The sequence below is a fragment of the Grampus griseus genome (assembly GCF_964374135.1).
Source record: "Grampus griseus genome assembly, chromosome: 1".
In the NCBI taxonomy this organism is placed as follows: domain Eukaryota; kingdom Metazoa; phylum Chordata; class Mammalia; order Artiodactyla; family Delphinidae; genus Grampus; species Grampus griseus.
In genome coordinates, this window is record NC_139017.1 from 58,944,050 (window position 1) to 58,968,395 (window position 24,346).

The 24,346-nt window shown below is 42.0% G+C and overlaps 1 protein-coding gene across 1 annotated transcript in view; it reads left to right on the forward strand.

Moving 5' to 3' along the window:
* BRINP2 (BMP/retinoic acid inducible neural specific 2) overlaps positions 1-24,346 on the forward strand; it is a gene marked incomplete at its 3' end in the record, with an annotated part of 115,750 nt that overhangs the window by 76,336 nt on the left and 15,068 nt on the right. The window contains exons 3-4 of the mRNA XM_082662220.1: positions 17,877-18,067; positions 19,177-19,385. Coding sequence (XP_082518346.1) covers positions 17,877-18,067; positions 19,177-19,385 — 400 coding nt within the window. The remainder of the gene's footprint in view (positions 1-17,876; positions 18,068-19,176; positions 19,386-24,346) is intronic.

Sequence of the window (24,346 nt, forward strand, 5' to 3'; positions counted from 1 at the left end):
GACTTACTTCACTTAGTATGATAATCTCTAGGTCCATCCAGGTTGCTGCAAATGGCATTATTTCATTCTTTTTTATGGCTGAGTAATATTCCATTGTATGTATATGTGTGTGTGTATATATATATATATATATATATATATACCACATCTTCTTTATCCATTCATCAGTCAATGGACACTTAGGTTGCTTCCATGTCTTGGCTATTGTAAATAGTGCTGCTGTGAACATTGGGGTGCGTGTATCTTTTTGAATTAGAGTTTTCTCTGGAGATATGCCCAAGAGTGGGATTGCTGGGTCATATGGCAGTTCTGATTTGAGTTTTTTAAGGAGCCTCTATACTGTTTTCCATAGTGGCTGCACCAATTTACATTCCCACCAACAGCACAGAAGGGTTCCAGAAGGAAACTTTAAAATCATTTATTTTCTACCCATGGCAGACAACCACTCTACAGATCCCCAAGAAGGTGCCTCGGCTTGGGCAGGTCCAGTTCTGTGTGTTCTCTGAAGCCAACTTCCACTCAGCAGCCCCAAACACTCTACAGATCTTTATGAAATTGAATCTCAGTATTTCCTTCCGTAATTCCACTTATCGGTCCTCACTCTGCTTCCTCCTGTTTCTCTAGAATAAGTGTAAATTCCTCTTCTTTGCAAAAGGTCTCCAGACATTTGAAGGCAGTTATTCTTAGACACAGTAGCACACCGTGACTTCCTTCCAGATGTTCTTTTCTCTCTCTTTCCCCTCTCACAGTCTCTCTCTCAAACTGTCCTTGTTTCTTTTTTCCCAACTCTCTCTTTTCCCTCTTTGATCTTCATGAAATCATTCAGAACCAAGACTCCTATCCAGTCACTCTGTCATCACCCAGAGCCTCAGAGTTCTTCTGGGTCCTGGTAAACAAAGAAAGGGGTAATAAATGAGAAATTGATGTTGACATAAGGTTTTCTTCCTGAACCAGTTCCGGCTCCTGGAGAGCTTGCTTGCTTGCGTGCTCACCTTTCAAAATCCTCAAGAATTTTGTCACAGATCAGTGTCAGTTCACCATCCTGGAGTTTGTCAGACCAGGCATTTTCCTCTCCACAGATTTCTTTAACTTCTTGCATTCTGTGCAGTTCTTGAAAATGAGTGATGGTAGTTCAAGGTCACGGGCTCACCTCAGAATATGTGGTGATTCTGCTTGGAACCTGAAGCATCAGTTTTACAAGAAAAGTGGGAAATATGTTCTGGATTTATCGTGAGAGAATATAGGTTTTTCATTCAAGTGAAATGTAGAAAAAAAAATCCTGAGAAAACTTTTTTCTCAGCTTCTCAAAGAATTGCACCTCCCACATGATTTGATTTTGTTCACCTAGACTTAGTTTGTGGTAAAATCATAGCCAGAACTGCACACATCCTGTTTTCTACGACACTTATTATGTCTTCTGTATGCTTTCCTGTGCTTCCTACCATGACAGGCCACCACTGTAACTCATGCTTTTTCCCCATCTTCCATTTGCCTTATGTGGCTTCCATCTCAGAACTGCCTTTCAAAGCCAGCCTCTTCTCTCTTGTCTTGGCTTCATCATTCACCACTTGGCCTTTTCTCTCTTCTCCAGTTCAACCTGCCTAAAATCCTCTTTTGGTCCCTCTGTGCCCAAAGGATAAAATCCAAATGTGTTTTCTTAGCATGAGAGTCTCTTCTAAATCCATCCATTTACTATTTCAACAAATATTCCATGAATACTGACCTTGTGCCACTGATTATGCCCCATCATTTCTTCCTGCTTATCTTGTGTTCCAGTCTCAGTGAACATTTCCAGATTTTCCTAGACACAGAGCCTTCCTTAGATCCCACTTGTCTTTGCATGTCCTATTCCGTTTTCCTGCAAAGCTCTTTCCATTTTCTCTACCATCTGAGCTCCGACTCACCTTTCAAACCCGTTTAAATATCACCTCTCTATAGCTTCTTTTTTGGCTCCCGCAAGCAAGTTAGTTATTCCTAATTCTGGTTCCCTATCAGTCTGTTCATATTTCTGCTTTAGAACTTATTTTGTGCATTTAATTAATTATTTATTTGCCTGTCTCTATTTGCTCTTCACTTGGCTCTGAGCTCTTCCAGGCAAAAATGTCTGCCACATGTAAAGATATAATAAAAGAATGAAGTCACTCTTTAAGAGTAGGGTGTTCTGGGACTGAATTAGATGAAGCAGAAAGCAAGTGGGTGAGGTTTCACCCTCTGCAATCATACTCTGTTGGCTTATTTATTTATTTTTTAAAATAAATTTATTTATTTATTTTTGGCTGCGTTGGGTCTTTGTTGCTGCGCGCGGGCTTTCTCTAGTTGCGGCGAGTGGGGGCTACTCTTCGTTGCGGTGCACGGGCTTCTCATTGTCATGGCTTCTCTTGTTGCGAAGCACAGGCCCTAGGTGCACGGGCTTCAGTAGTTGTGGCACGTGGGCTCAGTACTTGTGGCTCGCGGGCTCTAGAACGCAGGCTCAGTAGTTGTGGCTCATGGGCTTAGTTGCTCTGTGGCATGTGGGATCTTCCTGGACCAGGGCTCGAACCTGTGTCCCTTGCATTGGCAAGCGGATTCTTAACCACCGTGCCACCAGGGAAGTCCCCTTGTGGGTTTAAATGGAAGTTCTGCTACTTCCAGCTGTGTGATCTTGCACAAGTTATTTCTCATCAGTCAAATGGGTAGAATAATAGGAATTTCTTTATAGGATTATTTGGTGATAACTAAAAAATAAATTTGGTTTATTTCAAGATAGGTGCTTATTCTTGTGATAGGTCTCCTGAGAATAAATATGGAAAACAATAGAGTGGAAAATCTTGAGGAAGAAGAGAAAATGAAGAGAGATTAATTGAGAAAGATGGAACAAAGAAGGGGAAGCCTTACTTTATCAAACTCTTTCTACTGCAGTCTTCATGCATTAATCAAATTTATCACTTAAAATCTACATATTGTTCTCTCTAGCTGTAGCCGGAGTTAATCTATTCATTGATTTTATAGTTATAGATAGTCCCAGATAAATTCCTAACTGTGACAGGTGCTTTCCCTGTAGAACACAGCTCATACACCGTAATCCCATAATGTTAAAGTCAAGGCCTCAAGACCAACAGCATTTCCACCTAGACTCACAAAGCAAGGAAGAGAGACCCCATATGGGAATGTTACTGAACTGGGGGAGATATGGGAGCATGGATGTTTGACCACATAGGCAATAAAATCAGATAATTGAAAGGGACCTTTATCCAGATAGGCTATAATGTCAGGAGTGAAGATTATTTGCCAGGCTGCAATATGAGATTGACATGATCCAGGTGGAATTAGTCAGAGTAGGCTAACTGCTGGAACAAACCGTTCCCAAATCTCAGTGACTTAATACAAGTTTATTTTTCTGTTTATGTCCAGTGCAGTTTGTGGTAGGGTTAAAAGGAGATTGCCTCATGAAGTCATTCAGAAACAAGACCCCTTCTATCTATCCAGTCACTGTGTCACCACCTAGGTCCTCAGAGTTCCCCTCTGGGTCCTGGTAAACAAGGAAAGAGAGCATGAAAGATTTTATGGGAAGTCTTATGGGCTAGGCCTGGGTTCACATTAAACTGGCCAAAACTCAGTCATGTGGCTACACTTAAATGCAGAGGAAGCTGGGAAAACCTGTCCATCTGTGAGCCCAGGAGGAAAATGAAATCGCTTAGAGAACAATTTTCCAGTCTCTGCCACAAGTGAGGAAATGCAAGAAAAAGGGGAAATGCAAAGCCTTAAATTTAAGCTCAAAATGTCGACTTCACAAATATAGGGTATAGGAGTCCTGGATTAGCTGTGGAAAAAAATATCTGGGGTTGGAAAGATGGGGGGCTGGGTCTGGTTCACCATGAGATTGCTGTCAGCCAAGAATATTTTTCTCTCAAAAAAGGAATGCAGTATTCAGGTGTATTAATAAAGGAAATAGGTACAGTAGAAAGATCACAGACTGTCTTTACTTTTGGTTGGTTATGTGTCCTTGACTAAGACACTTAAATTATCTCCGTCTGAGCTTGCTCAGCCATAAAATGAGACTTAAGCTCGTGGAGTGTATCAGTGTATCCGTTAATTATTGCCACAATTTTCGATATGAAAGTATCCCCAAAACTCAGGAGTTTAAAACAATGATCATTTTTCTCACTCAGCATCTGTAGGTTGGTTGAGTTCGCTATGCTTCAGGTTGTGGGTCTGCACAGGGGCCATTAGGTCTTTACTCCAACGATGCTTATGATGGGTCTCAGGCTGAAAGGGCAGCATCTTACAGCTTCATGGAGGGAACAGTTCTCATGGTGAGGGCAGGGATGCAAGAGAGAGAGTGGAGACATGCACTTTGGGGCCCAGAATTGGCACCTGTCACTTCTGTCCATGTTCCTTTGTCCAAAGCAATGTCACATTGCTAAGCCCAATATCAATGGGGGAGGGAAATAAGCTCCCTTCATGTGAGTAAGTGATACTGCAGAGTTACTGCAAAGTTACATGTCAAAGGGCATTCTAATACAGGCAAGAATGAGGATTCTACCCCACTGACATTTGCAAGATTGTGGTGATGACTGAAAAATATGTAAAGCATCCAGTCCCATGACTGGCAACATAAGGACTCAGTAAGTTGACACTATGATGATAATTATGATGATACTGATGTGTTCAGATACCGTATCCTAGTGTACTCTTGGTGGCTCAGAACACGTCTACTGGATTGTGTTTAATTGTGGTTGTCATCTTCAAAAAGAAATACATTGACAAACTAGATTGCAAGCAGAGAAAGTTAAAGCATAAGGGCCTAGAGATCTGGGAACTATATTGAAGGAACTAAAAATAGTTAATCTAAAGAAGAGTAGTCCGGGCTTCCCTGGTGGCGCAGTGGTTGAGAGTCTGCTTCCGATGCAGGGGACACGGGTTCGTGCCCCGGTCTGGGAAGATCCCACATGCCGCGGAGCGGTTAGGCCCGCGAGCCACGGCCGCTGAGCCTGTGCGTCCGGAGCCTGTGCTCCGCAGCGGGAGAGGCCACAACAGTGGGAGGCCCATGTACCAAAAAAAAAAAAAAAAAAAAAGAAGAGTAGTCCATATACCCAAATACCAGAAGGGCTATCTCACTGCAAGAGGAATAAACTTGAATAATGGGAGGAACTGCCAGTGAGGGGAAATTCTCTTGGGGTTGAGTAGATAATGGGAAGCCCATGGATGTTTGCTGGGGAGAAGCCTGGCATGGGCTGTCAGCTTGCTAGGCAAAGACAAGCACAACGGGAGGTGAAGAGTAGTGAACAAAGCGATTTTCTCCACAGTTAAAAAGATGAGCTGTGGGGATCAGGTTGGGAGGTCAGGGCAGAACTGGGGTTTTCTGTGCCTCAGAAAACACAGGTCTCAGCTCCGTTCTCAGTTCCTTCTGGCCTCATAGATTCACTGGCCCTTCATTGCAGTGTGTCTGCTGTACATCCTGTTGATTGTACAAACACACCGCTCTCAACACCCTCTCCGAGCCCCTGAGCCTGTCGGGCAGTATGAGATTCGCCAAAGAATGATCTCTTCCTCCTCCTTTAAGCTTGAGTCTCCCCTCCCCATTTCTCCCAATCAGCCTTAATTAAACTGTTTGAAAGCTACAGCTTGATTTTAATTAGAGCAAAATTGGGAAGATTAGAATGAAATTGGCCAATCATTGTTTACCGGCCGTTGTTTGAGAACACAGCAGGCTGCTAAATTACCTCCATGCCAGGCTTCTTGAATTCTTCCAGTGGGTGGGCCGGGGCACTGGGGCATGGTGGGGAGGGCTGGCCTTCTTTCTCCTCTTGTGCCTCTTGGAGTTGCAGGGGCTGAGATATTTTTACCCAAATGCTCCTGGATCAAAGCCTTTCTGCCTGGGGATTTCTCCCAGCCACAGTGGTAAACGAGGCAAAAGAATTTCCAGGGAAGTATGACAAAGGTGTACAGTGGCCTTTGAACTTGAGCACAGGTCATAGACAAAGACAGAAAATCATTTGTGGCGTGGCGTGGGTTCTCATCAAACTCTACCACTGATCAGCTGAGACTTGGTCCCTTTTTTCAGTTTCTCCGTCTCTTCATTTGTTAACTTCTAGAAGGTTCATAGTTGAGTAGTAATAACTCCACTTCCTCTTTCTTGAGGTCCTTGCATTGATAAAATTGTTGAGCTTGTGTAAGAATTGTGTGCAATTATTTTTTAAAAAACTAAAGGAAAGCTTTACACCAATATAAGAGGTTATGGTTTTATTATAATTTCTTTTTACAGCTCAGGTTAATCATGTCTTATTCATTATAGCAGTAAAGACTCTAATAGGCAAGTACATTATAGTAATCTCTGGTTGAGATGGAAATCTCCTGATGATGTGCTGTATCTAGAAATACTGCCTTCTGTACAGGAGCCAAAGCATGATATATCCCTCAGCTCTAAAATTTCCAGCTCAAGAACATGAAACCACCTTAGCTGTGTCACTGAGGTAAACAACTGGCATCGCTCAATGTATATGTTGGCTTTGGCTGTTCTCCTTCATGTGAATTTTCTAAGGCAAATATGAGCCCTATGGGCTTCCCTGGTGGCCCAGTGGTTGAGAGTCCACCTGCCGATGCAGGGGACATCGTGCCCCGGTCTGGGAGGATCCCACATGCTGTGGAGCGGCTGGGCCCGTGAGCCATGGCTGCTGAGCCTGCGCGTCCGGAGCCTGTGCTCCGCAACGGGAGAGGCCACAACAGTGAGAGGCCCGCGTACCGCAAAAAAAAAAAAAGAAAACATGGTACTGTCTTAGCTTGGTGGATGGAGTTCTATGAAGAGAGTACTAGCCCTGGATGCAAGGTATATTGTTAGAAAGATGAAGAAAGAGAAGGTGCCTTTCCTAGAACTCTTTAGGGAAATCAGCAGTCCAAGTCTTAGTGTTTATTGAGACTCCTGCATCAAATTGGCGAGTGAAGCTAGTTGGGAAAAAACAACTCTCCAGGAGAAAGGTGGGCTCTGAGAACAAAGACATTTGTATTTATCTAGTACTGGTTGGTATGGGAGAAATTTGCCAATGGTCATTGGTTGACAGTTTACACAGACAAAGTCAAATCACAGTAAAAATGACAAGAAACCTATTTTTGTCCTTGGCCTAAGGCCAATCCATCTTTTTGGCTCCAAAGTTCTTAAATATTTTACTTAATGACCTGTCCTGTGTCTCCCTTCATTTTTCAAGGAAAATCATTTTTTTTTCTTACAAGTATGGTTCATATCAAAACAACCTTTTAGAGGATGGTAGCTCAGTCCCTTTCAGCACTAAAGGTTGGAGGAGGGTACCTCCAAAACACAGGTTGTTGGAAATACATCAGAAGACTAGAGAAGGGCAACATTCCCGACCACAACAGTCCACTCCTTCTGCCATTGTGTTTAAAGTGGAGCCTGGAGCTGGGCATCCTGGGCTCAGTGGTGGCCTTACGACTTCTCCCCAGCCTCTCAGGTAGTACCAGAACCTCTTCTAGAACAGCTGCCTGAGTGAGCAGGTGATGACTGGTTTTCTCTGCTGGAGACAGCATTGAATCCTTCCCTGGTAAACCAGGCTGCATTCTAACTCAAGGGGAACAAATGAGCTCTGAGCACTCAGGGGCACGCCGACACTGGGACAGGATGGTGCAAACCTGCAGGGGTGCCACGGCGGAGCGCGGTGGGTCAAGCTGCATACTCAGGATACAGGAAATGTGATTTTTCCAAATGGCACCCATACTGGTGGTCTCGGAAGTGGGCCGAAATGTGCTTCCCACACAGAGAGGGAAAGACGTGTCTATTGGAAAGTTGGTAAAAAAATAATCTGGCTGTAAGCACAAGGTCTCAGTGCAACTACCCATACTGTAGGTTGCAGTGTTCATTACTACTAGGTTTCAGCCTCACTGAGGTATAGTTTTGTTTTTTAACTATGGATTTTTATTTTTTTAATTTTTAAAAATTTTTAATGGAGTACAGTTGATTCATAATGTTATATGTTAGTTTCAGGTGTACAGCAAAGTGAATCAGTTATACATATACATATATTCACTCTTTTTTAGATTCTTTTCCCATATAGGCCATTACAGAGTATTGAGTAGAGTTCCCTGTGCTATACCGTAGGTCCTTATTAGTTATCTATTATATATATAGTAGTGTGTATGTGTCAATTCCAATCTTCCAGTTTATCCCTCTCCCCACTACCCCTTGGTAACCATAAGTTTGTTTTCTACATCTGTAACTCTATTTCTGATTAAACTATGGATTTTTAAAGAAATACTCTCCTCCTTAAGGTTTCATAGGGAGGGAAGCTTCATGGGTCATGACTCTTCAAGGGGGCTGGGTCAACGTTCTCAGTTTACAAGCCCGAAAAGTTGTTCTTCAGCATGTGGCTGCTGGAAACCGCACCTGGATGGAAGCCCCCGGCTGCGCTCTTTCTGTCTTTCTTGGCTCTCAGTGGCAGTTTTTGTTGACCTCGTGTGTGGTGGAGGAACGCAGTGCTGCAGGGGGTTTGGTGACCTTAGAGTCAGTAGCTGCTACGTGGAGGCGTTCCTTTTCATTTGCATCTTTCAAATTGGGAACACCTTGTAGCCATTTAGTATTCTAATCGGAGACCCTTTTGCTTCAGATCCGGAGCTGGCCTGGCCCCCAAGCCCTGCTGAAGCTCCCGTTGCCTGAGGCTTGGCGTGGGGCTTGGTTCCGCCTTCCTGTCACAGGCCCCTTTGGATTCCGGAAAATCCCTAAACTCACGTGCAACCAGAAGCATCCTGTATTGGCAACCGGACTGTTAGTGTTTAGCAGTCTGGGACAGAGATAACTACGATCACTTCAGAATACAGACAGAGATTTTTTGTTACGTATACAATATTCTCGGTGTCGGTGTGTCCGCTCGCTCCTAATAACACACTGGATTTTACCCTCCAATCGGGATTGTACCTTTCCTAAACTTTGTTTTGATTATTAATAATTTTATGGGTATGTTAATCCTTTGACAAAAATATTTGCGATTCACTCTAGGCTAATCTAAAATGCAATAGAAAGTGGCCTAAACGTCTGTTAATTGTAGCCCTTAACTGAAGCAACGTTTTGAAGTGCTTCAGTTAACGGCAGGCAGGGTCCACATTGGAGAGCTCTGGTCACCCTTGGTTTAACCTGTGAGCTCTTTATGTAGTCACCTCTGTTGCTTTAAGGGCCCTTTCCATATGGCCTTCCCTAGTGCTTAAAATGTTTGCTTTCTCATACTGTTGACTGTGAAACAAACACAGTGGGAGAAGATTTTAGGAGAAATGGCTAAATTGAAATGAAAATTTACTTGATGTCTTAATTGAAACAAAGATGATGGCTTAATTGAAGTAGCATGTGTTAATATAATTGTTATATAGAAAACATCCTTTTCCTAGGGGAAAAAAGAGCCTTGATTATTTTATTATGGAAAAAAAACCTACTAAATGAAAAATCGGAAATGAACATTTATTATTTGAATAGCTCAGGCTGCCTTCCAGTATTGCCTTCTGAGGTTTTCAGTTGCTGGAAAGAACCAGGTTAATAAGTTCTCTAAGCACATTTTTTGTTTTTTTACCACTCTGGCTCAAACTCCATTCACAGATGTTTCCTCCATTATTTTGATTCAGTGAAGGGCCCCAAAGGGCAGGCAGGAAACGGAGTGAAGTAGAAGAGAAAACCACTGGGTGCTCTCAGAGCCTGAACCTTCCTGCAGCCAGCTGAGGCCTTATGCCTAATTCTGAGTCGACACCCCACCAGTTTATGGAAGCGAGTTTTGTTTATTTGTTTTGGGAGGGTGTATTTCTCCACTGAAATTCTCCTACCCCCTCACTTACACACACACACACACACTCTCTCTCTCTCTCTCTCTTCCACTCACAAACTCGTGATTGCCCCTTTGACTTTCACGGGGGAGGTGGTATAACACGTTGGTAAATACTGTGCATCCTGGGACCAGACAGCCTGTGTTTCAGTCCTGACTCTGCCACCTACCAGGTGTTACCTACTCGGCAAATTATTTGTGCCTCGATTTCCTTGTCTGTAAAATGAGGATAATTATATTTTACCTCTGATAGGGGTGTTTTGAATATTATATTGGTTAATACTTGCAAGACACTTGGAATGCCTGGCACATGCTAAGAATTCATTAAATGTTAACCATTACTTTTTATTACTGGCTCATAAAAACCTTCCTAAGGCAGTATCATTCATTTTCTAAGTCATTTGTTATTCTGTGCTATGATTTTCAGAGCAGCCCTAGGAGCTGGAATCAGGCCTTTATCTCTGATTCCTTGCACGGTACCCTGTGCATGGAGTTGATTTTTTTTCTAGGTCTTAATTTTTCCTCCTGCAAATGGGTATATTGAAACTACCTTCATCCAAAAAAGGTTTTGCTTTGGTGCATATGTTGCACTACATTTTGGATATGCAGTACATTCCTGTTTTGTGTAGATAATTAAAGGAATTAAGTGTTCTGGGTAATGAAAATATCTTTGTTGAAAGATAGTAAACTTTTAAAAAGCATTAGAATGAAATAAAATACACTTAATTGAATATACACAAAGGAAAATAGTGTTATAGAAACAGCAATATGGTATTGACCTGGGTTTTGGTCATAGCTCGGCCACTTACTGTGTGACTTTTTGCAAGTTATTTTCTTAACTTCTCCGGGTCTCATTGTTACTATTGTCACCACCATCATAGTTGTTGTTAATAGCACTGGGATAGGGTTAGGACACTAGATTTTGTTCTGGTTCTAGTGCCAAATGGTTATATTGTTTTAGGCAAACCACTTCCCTCTTCGTTTCCTGATTTTCTTATAATGTAAGAGGACTGCAACAGGTGTTCTCACCTGCTCTGCATGCTGGCATGTGGTGGTGCTACAGATGGATGATAGGGGTGTCCATATATTGATTCCCTCAGCCCTTGGGGTGACTGGGCAGGGTCTGGGGTAGCAGGACTCCCTGTGCTTGTCTCCTCAGGCCCGAGAAGCCTCATTCATTGATCCCAATGCATCACATACAGAGAATTTTCAATGTACATGATAACATGGAAGAGGTTGGCAAATAGTATTCAAATATGTCAAGTCTGATGTTGGACAAAGGAAGATGAAGACTAAGGAAAAGTACAGAACTCCAAGATTGTTGCCTCTTTGGGGCTCTTTAACACTATGAGTGTGGCAGAGATTGTTGTTAGACCTAGTATAGGGGATTGGAGCTGTTGATGTTTAACACCGGGTGTAAAGCACAGCAGAGTCTGAACGGGCGCTCCACGCTCGCGGCACTTCGGCACGTGGACTGTCATTGGAAGTTGTCCATGTCCACTGAAGACAGTGAAAGGGGATTCAGACTCAGTGTACCAAAGCATAAGAAAATACCTTCAGTGCCTTGATTTATATATAAAAAATGCACAGAATATGCCCGTAAGTTACATTTTTGTAAATCAAATCTAATTTTCTCATTGATATGTATACACACTTAGAATGCTTTACTTTTATTTCACATCAATCACTAATTGGTTGTTGCTTCTGTGTATTCTCATCACTAACATTTTTTATCTAGTTTCAATAATTTGCAAACAAGTAAATGATTCGGAGAGCTGTGACATGAAATAATGGTTGTTTATTTTATTTTATTTATTTGTGTGTGTGTGCTACGCGGGCCTCTCACTGTTGTGGCCTCTCCCGTTGCAGAGCACAGGCTCCAAACGCACAGGCTTAGCGGCCATGGCTCACGGGCCCAGCCGCTCCGCGGCATGTGGGATCCTCCCGGACCAGGGCACAAACCCGTGTCCCCTGCATAGGCAGGTGGACTCTCAACCACTGCGCCACCAGGGAAGCCTGGTTGTTTATTTTAAATAGATAAAATAAATGAGAGACTCAGTCATTCAACAAAAATCTATTGAATATCTACTATTGTTCTGTTTTACAACATCTAGCATTGTTCTGTTGCTGTTGAATAAGACAGAAAGAATCAATCCTGACCTCATAGTATTTATGTTCTAATGGAAGAGAAAGAGAATTAAAAATATATATTATGTCAGGTAGTATAAGTGCTAAAAAGATATGTAAAGCAGGGCATGGGGAAGCAGAGGTAGGTGTGCTCTTTTGGATGGGATGGTCAGGGAAAAAGCTTCTCATAGGAGATACTGTTCAGCAGTCCTGAATGAAGTGCACTAAGCAAGCAATGTGAGAACCAATTTTTCTTTATTAGATTTAATTAAAGTGGGATTCACCTCTTTGGTAAAGCGGCCTTTCCTTTCAGTGAGGAGCTATCACCATTGTAAGAAACTGTGAAAAATGGAAGAATACCTGCCTTTTTCACCCCCTAACAAACTAAGTGATATGATAGAAATTCTTTGTTACTTAATGAAGTCTAGGTGTGGCCTACAAGAAAGCAGGGAGAGTGGGTTTGGTGCCAGAAACAAACACCATCACCAAGATTCATGTCAAGGAGCTTACTGTCTATGTTTTCTTCTAGGAGATTTATAGTATCAGGTCTTAAGTTCAAGTCTTTAATCCATTTTGAGTTGATTTTTTATATGATGTAATATAGGTGTCCTGTTAAATTCTTTAGCATGTGGTTATCCAGTTTTCCCATTATCATTCCAGTTATGTCAAAGGAGACTATCCATTCCCCATTGAATATTCTTGGCTTCTTTGTCATAAAATAATTGACCATATATGCATGGGTTTATTTCTGGGCTCTTTTGTTCCTTTGACCAATGTGTCTGTTTTATGTCAATATTATACTGTTTGGATTACTATAGCTTTGTAGTATAATTTGAAGCAAGAAGTATGATACTTCCAGCTTTGTTCTTCTTTCTCAGGATTGCTGTGGCTAGTATTTTGTATTTTGTGGTTCCATACTAATTTTAGGATTGTCTTTTCTATTTTGTAAGAAATGCCATTGGAATCTTTATAGGGATTGCAATGAATCTGTAGGTTGCTTTGGGTCATATGGACAGTTTAACAATACTAATTTTTCCAGTCCATGAGCATGGAATATTTTTCCATTTATTTGTGTCTTTTTAATTTCTTTCATCAGTGACTTACAGTTTTCAGTGTACAAGTCTTTCACCTCCTTGGTTAAATTTATTCCTAGGTATTTTATTCTTTTTGATGCAGTTGTAAATGGGATTGTTTCCTTAATTTCTCTTTCTGATATTTCACTATTAGTTTATAGAAATGCAACAGATTTTTGTATATTTATTTTGTATCCTTCATCTTTACTGAATTTGTTTATTAGTTCGAACAGTTTTTGGTGGAGTCTTTAGGGTTTTCTATATATAATATTATGCCATCTGCAAATAGGGACAATTTTACTTATTCCTTTCCTATTTGGATGACTTTTATTTCTTGCCTAATTGCTCTGGCTAGTATTTCCAGTACTATATTGGATAAAAGTGGTGCTAATGGGCAATGTTGTCTTATTCCTGATCTTAGAGAAAAAGCTTTCAGCTTTTCACCATTAAGTATGATATTATCTGTGGACTTGTCAGTTATGGCCTTTATTATGTTGAGGTATGTTCACTGTATACCCACTTTCTTGAGAGTTTTTATCATAAATGGATATTGAATTTTGTCAAATGCTTTTTCTACATCTATTGAGATGATCATATGATTTTTATCCTTTGTTTTGTTAATGTGGTGTATCACATTGATTGATTTGATGTCGAGCCATCCTTCCATCCCTGGAGTAAATCCCACTTGATCAAGGTGTATATCCTTTTATTGTACTGTTGAATTCAGTTTGCTAATATTTTGTTGAGGATTTTTGCATCTATGTTTATCAGGGATATTGGCCTGTAATCTTATTTTCTTATAATGTCCTTGTCTGATTTTGGTATAAGGGTATGGGTGGCTTCATAAAATGAGTATGAAAGTTTCCCTCCTCTTCTATTTTTTGGAAGAGTTTGAGAAAGATTGGTATTAATTCTTCTTTAAATGTTCGGTAGAATTTGCCATTGAAGCCATCTGATCCTGGACTTTTGTTTGTTGGGAGGTTTTTGATGATTAATTCAATCTCTTTACTAGTAATTAGACTGTTAAGATTTTCTATTTCTTCATGATTCAGTCTTGGTAGGTTTTATATATGTGTGTGTATATATATATATATATATATATGTTTCTAGAAATGTATCCATTCTCTCTAGGTTGTCCAATTTTGTGTATAATTGTTCATAGTAGTCTCTTATGATCCTTTGTGTGATATCAGTTGTAATGTCTCTTCTTTCATTTCTAATTTTATTTGAGTCTTCTTTCCTTTTTTTCTTGCTTAGTCTAACTAACAATTTGCCTATTTTTTTTTAAACCTTTCAAAAAACAGCCTTTAGTTTCATTGGTCTTTTCTATTGTCTTTTTAGTGTCTATGTCATTTATTTTCACTCTGATCTTTGTTATTTTCTTCCTTCTACTAACTTTGGGCTTAGTTTGTTCTTCTTTTATAGTTCCTTGAGGTGTAAAGTTAGGTTGTTTATTTAAGATCTTTATTTTTTCTTAATGTAGGCATTTATAGCTATAATCTTCCCTCTTAGAACTGCTTTTACTATACCCCACAGGTTTTTGTATTTGTGTTTCCATTTTCATTTGTCTCTAAATATTTTTTGATATCTCCTTTGACCCATTGGTTGTTCAGGAGCATGTCGTTTAATCTCCATGTATTTGTGAATTTTCCCGTTTTCTTCTTGTAATTGATTTCTAGTTTCATACCATTGTGGTCAGAAAAGATGTGTGATATGATTTTAGTCTTCTTAAATTTATTAAGATTTGTTCTGTGGTCTAACATATGATCTATCCTGGAGAATGTTCGATGTGCCTTTGAGAAGTGTATTCTGCTGCTGGATGGGATGTTCTATAAATATCTGTTATGTCCATCTGGTCTAACATATAGTCCATCTGGTCTAACATATAGTTTAAGTCTAATGTTTCTTTGCTGATTTCTGTCTGGATGATCTATCCATTGTTGAAAGTGGGGTATTGAAGTTGCCTTCTGTTATTTTATTTTATTTTATTTTTGCGGTACACGGGCCTCTCACCGCTGCGGCATCTCCTGTTGTGGAGCAAAGGCTCTGGACACGCAGGCTCAGCGGCCATGGCCCACGGGCCCAGCCGCTCCACGGCACGCGGGATCCTCCCGGACCGGGGCACGAACCTGCGTCCCCTGCATCGGCAGGCGGACTCCCAACCACTGCGCCACCAGGGAAGCCCTGCCTTCTGTTATTGTATCACTGTCTATTTCCCCCTTCAGATCTGTTAATATTTGCTTTACATATTTCAGTGCTCCTATGTTGGGTGCATAAATATTTATAAATGTTATATTTTCTTGATGAATTGATCCCTTTATCATTATATAATGACCTTTGGCTTTACATCTATTTTGTCTGAAGTAAGCTACCCCAGCTTTCTTTTGGTTTCCACTTGCATGGGATATCTTTTTCCATCCCTTCACTTTCAGTGTATGTGTTCCTAAAGCTGAAGTGAGTCTTGTATGCAGAACATGGTTGGATCTTGTGGTTTTTTGTTTGTTTGTTTAATAAGCTGCTCTATGTCTTTGATTGGCCATCCAGCCAATAAGAAGTGAGTTCAAGCAACTGTTCTTTATGCTGCAGTGGGATTTGGGATAGAAAATATTTTGACAAATACCCTGTACTTTAAAGTTTAGCATTTCCTCCATAAAGGAAATAAAAGATAATGCATTATTATGAACTACCTGCTTAGATAAATAAAGCCACACAGTGGGAATTTTAATTTGTCAGAACCCTGAATTATTAGTTATCCCTTTTCCTTTGTTTCCCTGGTAATGTTTGGCACATGCCCCCACTCTCTGTCTTAGTTTCTAGAATTAGATAGGGGAGTTCTGTAGCCTCAAATGGGCATGGATTTTTATTTATTTATTTTGAATTATTTTATTTTTTTCTGTGGACTTGTCATTTGTACTTCATGGATTTTGGGGGAAGTTTAGACCAAGGTTTAGCCCTGTCATGAAGAGCAGAGTTGGGATGGGTGAGAAAGTTGAGAAAACTACATTTTGTGGTTTTCTAAGGCAGTGGAGCCGATCCTTACTAGTATAATTTGGGAGGCAATGGAAAACCCCTTTTTTACTAGTGGATATGATCATTTAAATCTCACCCTTTAAAATACAAATATTTCAGTGAGGAGTAAAGCATGAAGATTAAAATTCCAGATGGAACTAGAAGGGAACTTTGCCATCTTCTAGAATAGAGCTTCTCAAAATGTACATCCTCTTAGTTCCTTTCAGGATGTCCACGCTGACATTTGCAATAAAGGTGCAAAAGCAATGGTGAATGAAACTGCTGGCATCTTAACTTAAATAAGGGCAGTCTCACCAAATGACACTAGTAGTCAGGTATTCATCATTACATACCTAAACATACACACACATACATGTATGCTTAACTTCATGAATGTCCTTGAAGCAGTAAAATTTATTAATTTTATTGGATCTTGACCCATGAGTACATGTCTTTTTTAATATTCTGTAAGATGAGATGAAAAGTACATATAAAGCATGTTTGAGGTTACTGAAGAATGATGATCTCAGAGAAAAATACATTTGTGATTGAGTTGTGAGTTGAACTAGCCACTTTTTTCAGGGGACTGAATTTTTCTTGAAAGAACAACCAACAATCTATGGTTATTCAGATTTTAGTGTTTGGCAGACATTTTCTCAAAAAAACAAAAAAAGAATGAAGCAAGCCTGCCTCTTCGAGGAAAGTAACTGACAGTACTTGTTACCAATGATAAAATTTAAGCTTTCAAATGAAAATTGAAATTTTGGAAAACTTGTATTTGTCATCATGAGCTTGACAGCTTTCCAATATTTAAAGACTTTTTTCTTGAGATTTGTGGTGATATTAACAAATATGAAGTTTTGATATTATATAATAAAAAGTGTCAAAATGTGGAAGATCTGAATAACTCAGTGGTCCCATATTTTCCAGATGGATGACCAATACATGATGTTACACAATCATAAAGAGTAAAAAGATCCATTCAAAGTACAATATAGAATGCTGGATTTTAATGTAACTGAGTATGAAAAGCTTATTGATAACGGTTTCAGATTCCACACTGTAATTAACCTTTAAGAAAGTACATTTGTTGAGTTTCGTGTGGTACCGAAGAAGAATATCCACAATTATCACAACAGATTGAACTTAGAAGAAAATATGAGAATGCAGCTCTCTCCTGCTAAGCCAGAAACTCGAGAGATTTGCCAAAAGGCAAAGCAATGCCATTCTTCTTACTAAATCTGTTTTGTTCCAGAACATACAGTGACTGTCACACAAATATGTTATTTATGTTATATATGATGGATTTATTTCTATTATCTTTAAATGAAATAATAGATAACTAAATTTAAATTTTCTCAGTTTTAATTTCTAAAGGGGTAATTATCATTAGACAGAAGCCACCTAAATACAGGGACTTGATCATGTTTAAGAGTGTGATCGGGTCCTGAGACCAAAAAGTTTGAGAACTGTTGTTCTAAATCCACCTCCTGACTTTCAAAATGGGTAACAGAGGCCATGAGGTGACTCATCCACTGAGTTGCAGTTGTGACTAGATCTTATTTCAGCAAACCGCTTCCAATATTTTCGTTGTTTGTTTTTCCCCATTACACTACTACCATGACTGCCTTCAGGTGAATAAGCCACTCTCCAATGGGAGCGTGTACTAATGGAGGTCAGCTGAGGTAGGGCTGTCTTACCGACTGGGAATCAGAGACCAGAGGGCCTCTTTCAGGCAGTGGTCCCTCCATCTGCAGAGATGTATGCTGACAGGAGATGAGGGGGTGCAAGTGGAGGAAGAACATTACCTGCTTCCGATTTTATGCCTCTTGTTCCAAAATACAGTGAGCTTTTCCTTGTCCCTCGACTTTTCCTCCAGGGAGTTTGCACGTTGGAAAGTGAACAGCCTGGCTCTAGAAAGGAAGGACTTCTTTAGTTTGCCATTGCCTCTTGCCCCAGAGTTTATCCGGAACATCCGCCTCCTCGGAAGGAGACCCAACCTGCAACAGGTCACCGAAAACCTGATCAAAAAGTACGGCACTCACTTCTTACTTTCTGCCACCCTCGGAGGTAAGCAATACCACGATCCTACACTCATTGGTTGCCAGCTCATCGAAAATAGCTTTAAGACCCCTTGACTATAGCTTCAAACTCTTCCTGGGTCTTTTATTCTTCCTGGCCTATTATTGACTGGGAAACGTTTTCTTTCTGGTGCATTTGTCAACAGTGTAATCTCTTGACATCCAAATTCACCCCAGAACATTGCTTATAAGCATCCTCCTGGGGAGGGGATGTGGGGTAAGGAGGTTGGGGGACAGACAGACAGACTCCTACTAAGCACTTGCCAGAAGTGGGTGCTCCCACTTTTCTTTTGACTGAGCCATCTAACCCCGAGGTTTCTCCATATCTTAATATTGGCTGTGGCTACAATAGTGAGACCCATAGGCAAAGAAGTAAATGTCCACTGAGTCCCTGACCTCTCTGCTTCCACTCTGTAGAGATTGGTAACCAGCCAAACCAATTAGAATGACTCTGGGCTGGATGGAGGCAAAGGTGGAAGGGGACCTATGGCTAGGGGATGGCGCAACCTATGGCTAGGACCCAGCGCAGAATTGAGAGCTGAGAATAGGCAGCATTCTCTCTGCCCTGGAAAGGAGAAAGCAGGATTTATTATAACATTTAGCTCACTGTCTGATGGACAAAAGGAACTCTCCAAGGGTTCAGGCCAGCTGCCGGCATGTGGTAGGCGCTGAGCGTTTGATGGGGAAAAGGGAGGTTGAGCTTCAAGGCTTTTGCCCTTTGTTAGGGAGCAGAAGTAGCCACGGTGACTTCTTATAAACAACTTGAGACGGAGAATTTTATCTTCCCCATGGAGGTAGATTGCCTGAGACAGAGATCAATAGAGGATGTTAACTGGATAAGCCGGAGGGGCGGGGATGAGCTTTGGGAGATTACGGAAGCAGGGAGGAGGCGGAGGGCCTCGCAGGCAATGGTGCCCTTATCCTGTGGCGCAGTCTGATGACATTGTTCTGAACATGGCATGGATGAGAAGAGTCCGTCAGCAGGGGCCGTGGGCTCCCTCTTCGTTCGGTCTCCCCAGGCGAAGGGTTTCACATTCTTATTGGTAGGGGATTAGGGAGCTGAAGGCCTCACCAGTGCACCCATGTTGTTTGCTGTAGGAGAAGAGTCCCTGACCATTTTTGTGGACAAGCGGAAACTGAGCCGAAAGTCAGAGGTGGCAGGAATTGCCCCTATAGTCGGGGGCGGTGGGAACAGCTCTGCTGTGTCCCTGGAGATCCTGCACCAGCTGGCAGCCTCCTACTTCATCGACAGAGAGAGCACCCTGCGACGGCTGCACCATATCCAGATAGCCACAGGGGCCATCAAGGTAAGGGCCTGAGAGGTCCTGGGGGAGGGAGGGCAGACAGGCAGAGAAAGCAGAGGGAGGCCTGGGTGTTAACTGGCTGCAAGTGAGCCAGGCCTGACTGATGGAAGTGGGAAAGCAGCTTTCTGATGTGGGCACAACCCTAAACCAGCCCTAAAACATGGTCTGTGTCTTCCTTCTGCAGCAAATAGTCACGTGGCTTCTACCCTAAGGCAGGTTCCAGCCGAGGGACTGTGGTGAAAGGTAGACAAGGGCCCTGCTCTCCAGAGGTTACATTCTGGTGGGGGATGAAGGTAATACACAAGTAAAAAAATCAGCCCAGTAATTCCAGATAATGATATAAGGAAAAGACCGAGTCGTAGGTACAGATTTCCTGAGGTAAGAGAGGGGAAGAGTGAGTATTAGCCAGATTGGTCGAGGGAGGGCACTTTGGGTTTAGACTTCGAGGCTGAGGTCTGAATCCTTAGAAGTCAGCTGTGTGTAGATCCGAGGGAAGGGTGTTCAGGCAGGGGGAACAGTAAGTGCTCAGGCCCTGAGGCAGGAACCAGCGTGGTGCCTTGGTGAAACACAGAGAAGACTGCTGTGACTGCAGTGAGATGAACAAGAAAGATGCTGGTCCAAGATGGAATTCAGAGGTAGGCTGGAGCCAGATCACATGGCTGTGAGAAAGTGCAATAGAAAACAAGCAGAGGGGTGATAGGATTTCATGTATGGTTGAAAAAGCTCAAGAGTTACTGTCACTTTAATAACTATAACTTTCATCCCATGTTCTCTACTGACATCTAGAAGATTTCTAGGACAGTTCATGTTGTTTGAGGGAAGACTAGTGAAGATACTTGCGAACACTGGATATTCTACTTCTAAATATAAAGTTAGGAGGCTGAGGGGGTTCAGTCTTGTCTCACATCCTGCTTTCATCCCATCCAAGACTCACAAGGAAGTTTTATCATTCTTTCATTCATTTGTTCAATAAGTATTTAAATTTTTTTATTTTATTTTATATTGGAGTATAGCTGATTCACAACATTGTGTTAGTTTCAGGTGTGCAGCAGAGTTATACATATTCACATATCTATTCCTTTTCAGATTCTTTTCCCATACAGTTTATTACAGAGTACTGAGTATAGTTCCCTGTGCTCTACAGTAGGTCCTTGTTGATTATTTGTTTTACATATAGTAGTGTGCCAATCCCAACCTTATTGAACACCTGTATGTGTCAGGGACTGTTCTGGATACTGAGAATCCAAGAGTGAACAAAACATATGAAGTCCCTGCCCTCGCGAAGCTGAAATTCTAGTGGTGGAGACATAATTAAATACATGAACAGTGTCAGGTGGGCTTAATGGTGTAAAGACATGAAGTCAGGGAAGGAGATAGAGGGTGATGGGGACATGGTACTTTAGGGAAGACCAGACAGAGATCTGAATGAAGCAAGGGAGTGAGTCACATGTATATCTTGAGTGAGTGCATGCTAGACAGAGCGGGGAGGGAGGGCAACTGCCCTGAAGTGGGAGTGTGCTTGGTAGGATCCAGGAGCACCGGTAGTGTAGCTGGAAGGAGTCAAAAGGGAGGTAAGGTGGCAGATGAGGCTCCAGTGGTCGCAGGGCCTGGATCATGAGGGTATTACCGATCAGGGAAGAGAGGAGAAAGAGGGATCCTGGAGACCAATGCAGTCATTACTGCACTGGTCAAGGTGAGAAACAGTGGTGGCTTGGACAAAGATGGTGCTATACAGGTGGTGAGACATTCACAGGTCCAGGTTTTGATGGTAGAGCCTACTGAGTGTTAGCTAAGAAATTGGAAGAAAGGAGTCAAGATTAACCGTGAGATTTTTTGGCCTGAGCAACCTGATGAACAGTGATTTCATTAACTGAGGATAACACTAGGGGGAGATGCAGATCTGAAAGAAATAAATCAAGAGTTCAGTTTTAGACATATCGTATTTGACATTCCTATTAGATGTCTAACTAAAGATATCTGACAGACAGTTGGTTATCAACACCAGGATTTAAAGAGAAATGTCATGATTGGAGATATAAGGTTGGCTTACAAATATATCCACATATGTAGTTGGTATTTAAAACTTTGGGAAAGGAGGAGATGAGATCACTCGAGGACTGAATGCAGCTAATCAAGTGGCCCCAGGGCTTTGAGTTGTGAAGCACATCAATTTTCAGAAATGGGCCAAACGAGGAGGATTCAACAAAGGAGGCTGAGACAGAGAGCATAAAGGTATGAAGAGAACCAAAGCTGGATCACAAAGCCATGTGAAGAAAGTGATTCACAAAAGAAGGAGCAGGCAACTGTTGAGCAGTCAGATTGAGAACTGACCTTCAACTTGGCATCATGGAGGTAACTGGTAACCTAGATAGGAGTAGCTTCAGTGGCATGAAGGGTATAAAAGGCTGAGTGGAGAAGGTTCAAGAGAGAGAACAAAGTGAGGAATCAGAATAGTAGAGACAGTTCTTTAAAGGTCTTGCTGTAAAGGCTAATAGAAAAAATAGGTGATAGCTGGAGACTGATGGGGGATCAAGGGAGCTTGTGTTTTTGTTTTTAAAATGGGAGATATTCCAGAATATTGGTATGTTGATTAAAATGACTCAGTAGAGAGGGGGAAAGTGATGGTGCAGAGAGACAGGAGATAATTGCAGAAGCAATCGAGGTGGTGAGAGAGGTTGCTATTCCAGGCACAAGTGGAGCAGCAGGTCTCACACAGGACCATGAACACTTCATGCTTTGGAGGCGGAGGCTGTACAGAGCTCACAGCTCACACGTGCAGTGGGATGGCAGATGTGGCAATGGGACGATGCGGATGTTCTCTTCTGATTTATTCCGTTTCCTTGATGAAACAAGCAAAGTCCATGGCTAAATGAAAGAAGGAATTGTTGAGAAAAGAATGTACGAAATGGTCATTCAGAGCGTTAAGGTCATCAACTGACGAGATGACTAGATAAATGGACCGGATTGTTGGGTGTCACCAAGGACTGACTCATTTGAGACTCATGGTCGTAATTACAACATGAGGCCTGTCAGCGGCGTTGTGAGTTTTATCAGCTACATTCAGCACGTCTTGTTCAGACAGGCATGGGAGAGATGGAGAGCTGGATTTAACCAAGGGATGTGTGTGTGTGTGTGTGTACAAGATGAAAGAAAAAATAGGCAAGGGAGTTGAGAGTATATAGAAAGGAGTGATTACAGTGGTGGATCAAGGGGTCTGAGACCATTATAGGATGATAGAAAGTGAAAAGTTGGCCAGGTCAAAAGATTGGGAGTCTCAGTAGATTTGATGACTTGTTATAGGGAAGAGACTAGAGTAGGTACAAGTGTGTAATGCTTTATATTGCTATTACAGAGGGTCAGGTTCTGGGGCATGGCCATGGGCGTGGGAGCCTAAGATGGGGTTGGATAGAGGACAAGATAAGGAGGTGAGGAGGCCAGGGGACTGGGAGGCTGGGTATTAAGGGATCACCTATATGGATGCTGACGTCAGCAGGAATGATACAGACCCGGGTGGTGGTAAGAAAGAGGGTGGTGAGCAAGCTAAATACTGAAAATCCTCAATGAGGGAGGGGGAGTGACAAGAAAAATAGACGGCAACACAGAGGAGTAGTGGGTGATTGTCTTCACGTTTAGAGAGGAAGGAGGCCCGGTGTTCAGGATATCACAGCGGAAGACCCACCTCACTTCATGCCAGTATGAGGTGTGGGAAGGCAGACAGCCACTGCTAGAGAGGACGGCAGGGGAAACCACATCCTCCAGAGCGGCTAGGTTGTGCTTAGAATGAAAAGGTGAAGCGGACTCTTGAGAAGAGATTGAGGTTATAGATGTTCTTGCTGAGGAGTGATCATGAGATCCAGAGAGCATGATGGAGGTTAAGTGAAGAAAAGGTGTCAGATTGGGGGATGGCCAGTGTCTGGAGTGAGAGTCTGAGAGAGGAGGAAGACAGAAGTTCAGACAGGCTAGGGTACGTTTGGGAGGCTGGTATCTTAGGCAGCTTAAAATGATGTAAAAAGAACTGCAGTAGCACAGAGTGGGTTTTACCAAGAAGACAGAACTCTGTGGAAGCCCTCTCACCCTTCAGTCCTCTAGTGGACTGTGTCAAAGTTGGAGAAGAATTGGTCTTATCCATTCGTGAAAGGTAGGCCTGGATCAGTAACTCTGTGGTCCCATTAATGTCCCTTCCTGTCCTTTGACCTGACCAACTTCTCACTTTCTCTCATCCCTCCATGGCCTCATTGTCTTTTTGCCCAACTTAGATCTCTTGGTCCATCACTATAATCACTCCCTTGCATGTTCTCTTCAGCTTACCCTTTGCCTCCTCGTCATGCCCACGGCCATTCCTATAATTCAGAACCTCATCACGCTTACCTGATTTTCTCACATAACTAGTCTTCCCATCTGCATTCTCAGCTCTGCTCCCTGATTCACGATCTATGCTGCTCGCACGAGTGCACATCGTCATATCGTATCATTCCCCTGCTTAAAATCCTTCAGTGGTTTTTGACTACATGGGACAGAGCCCAAACCACCGCCTTCCATCCAGGGCGGCAGTGTGAGGCATTGGAAAGAACCCGCGAGTCTGAGCTCTACCACTGCTCATGGCAAGGCTTTGATCAAGTTACCAAACTTCTCTGAGCCCTCATTTGATCCTTCTCAAATTGTTGAACAATCAGAATAATTTCTAACGTGAAGGATTTCTGGGAAGTTCAAATTAGAAAATGTAGAGAGGACATGAGCCACAGCACAAGTGGACCTTGAAAAGGGATAATTCCTCTTCTCAACAAAATGGGAAGGCAGTTGAAGACCTACTGTCCCTGTTGTCTTTTTAGTTTCAGCTCCAAATGCTCCTTTTACACTCTTCTTAACCCTTGTTTCCCCCCTCAACCCTTCACTTACCATTTATTCCATGTAAGCCAGTCCTGTCTACCTCCTAGTCTTTGTTCAGATATGCCATGCTCTTGAGT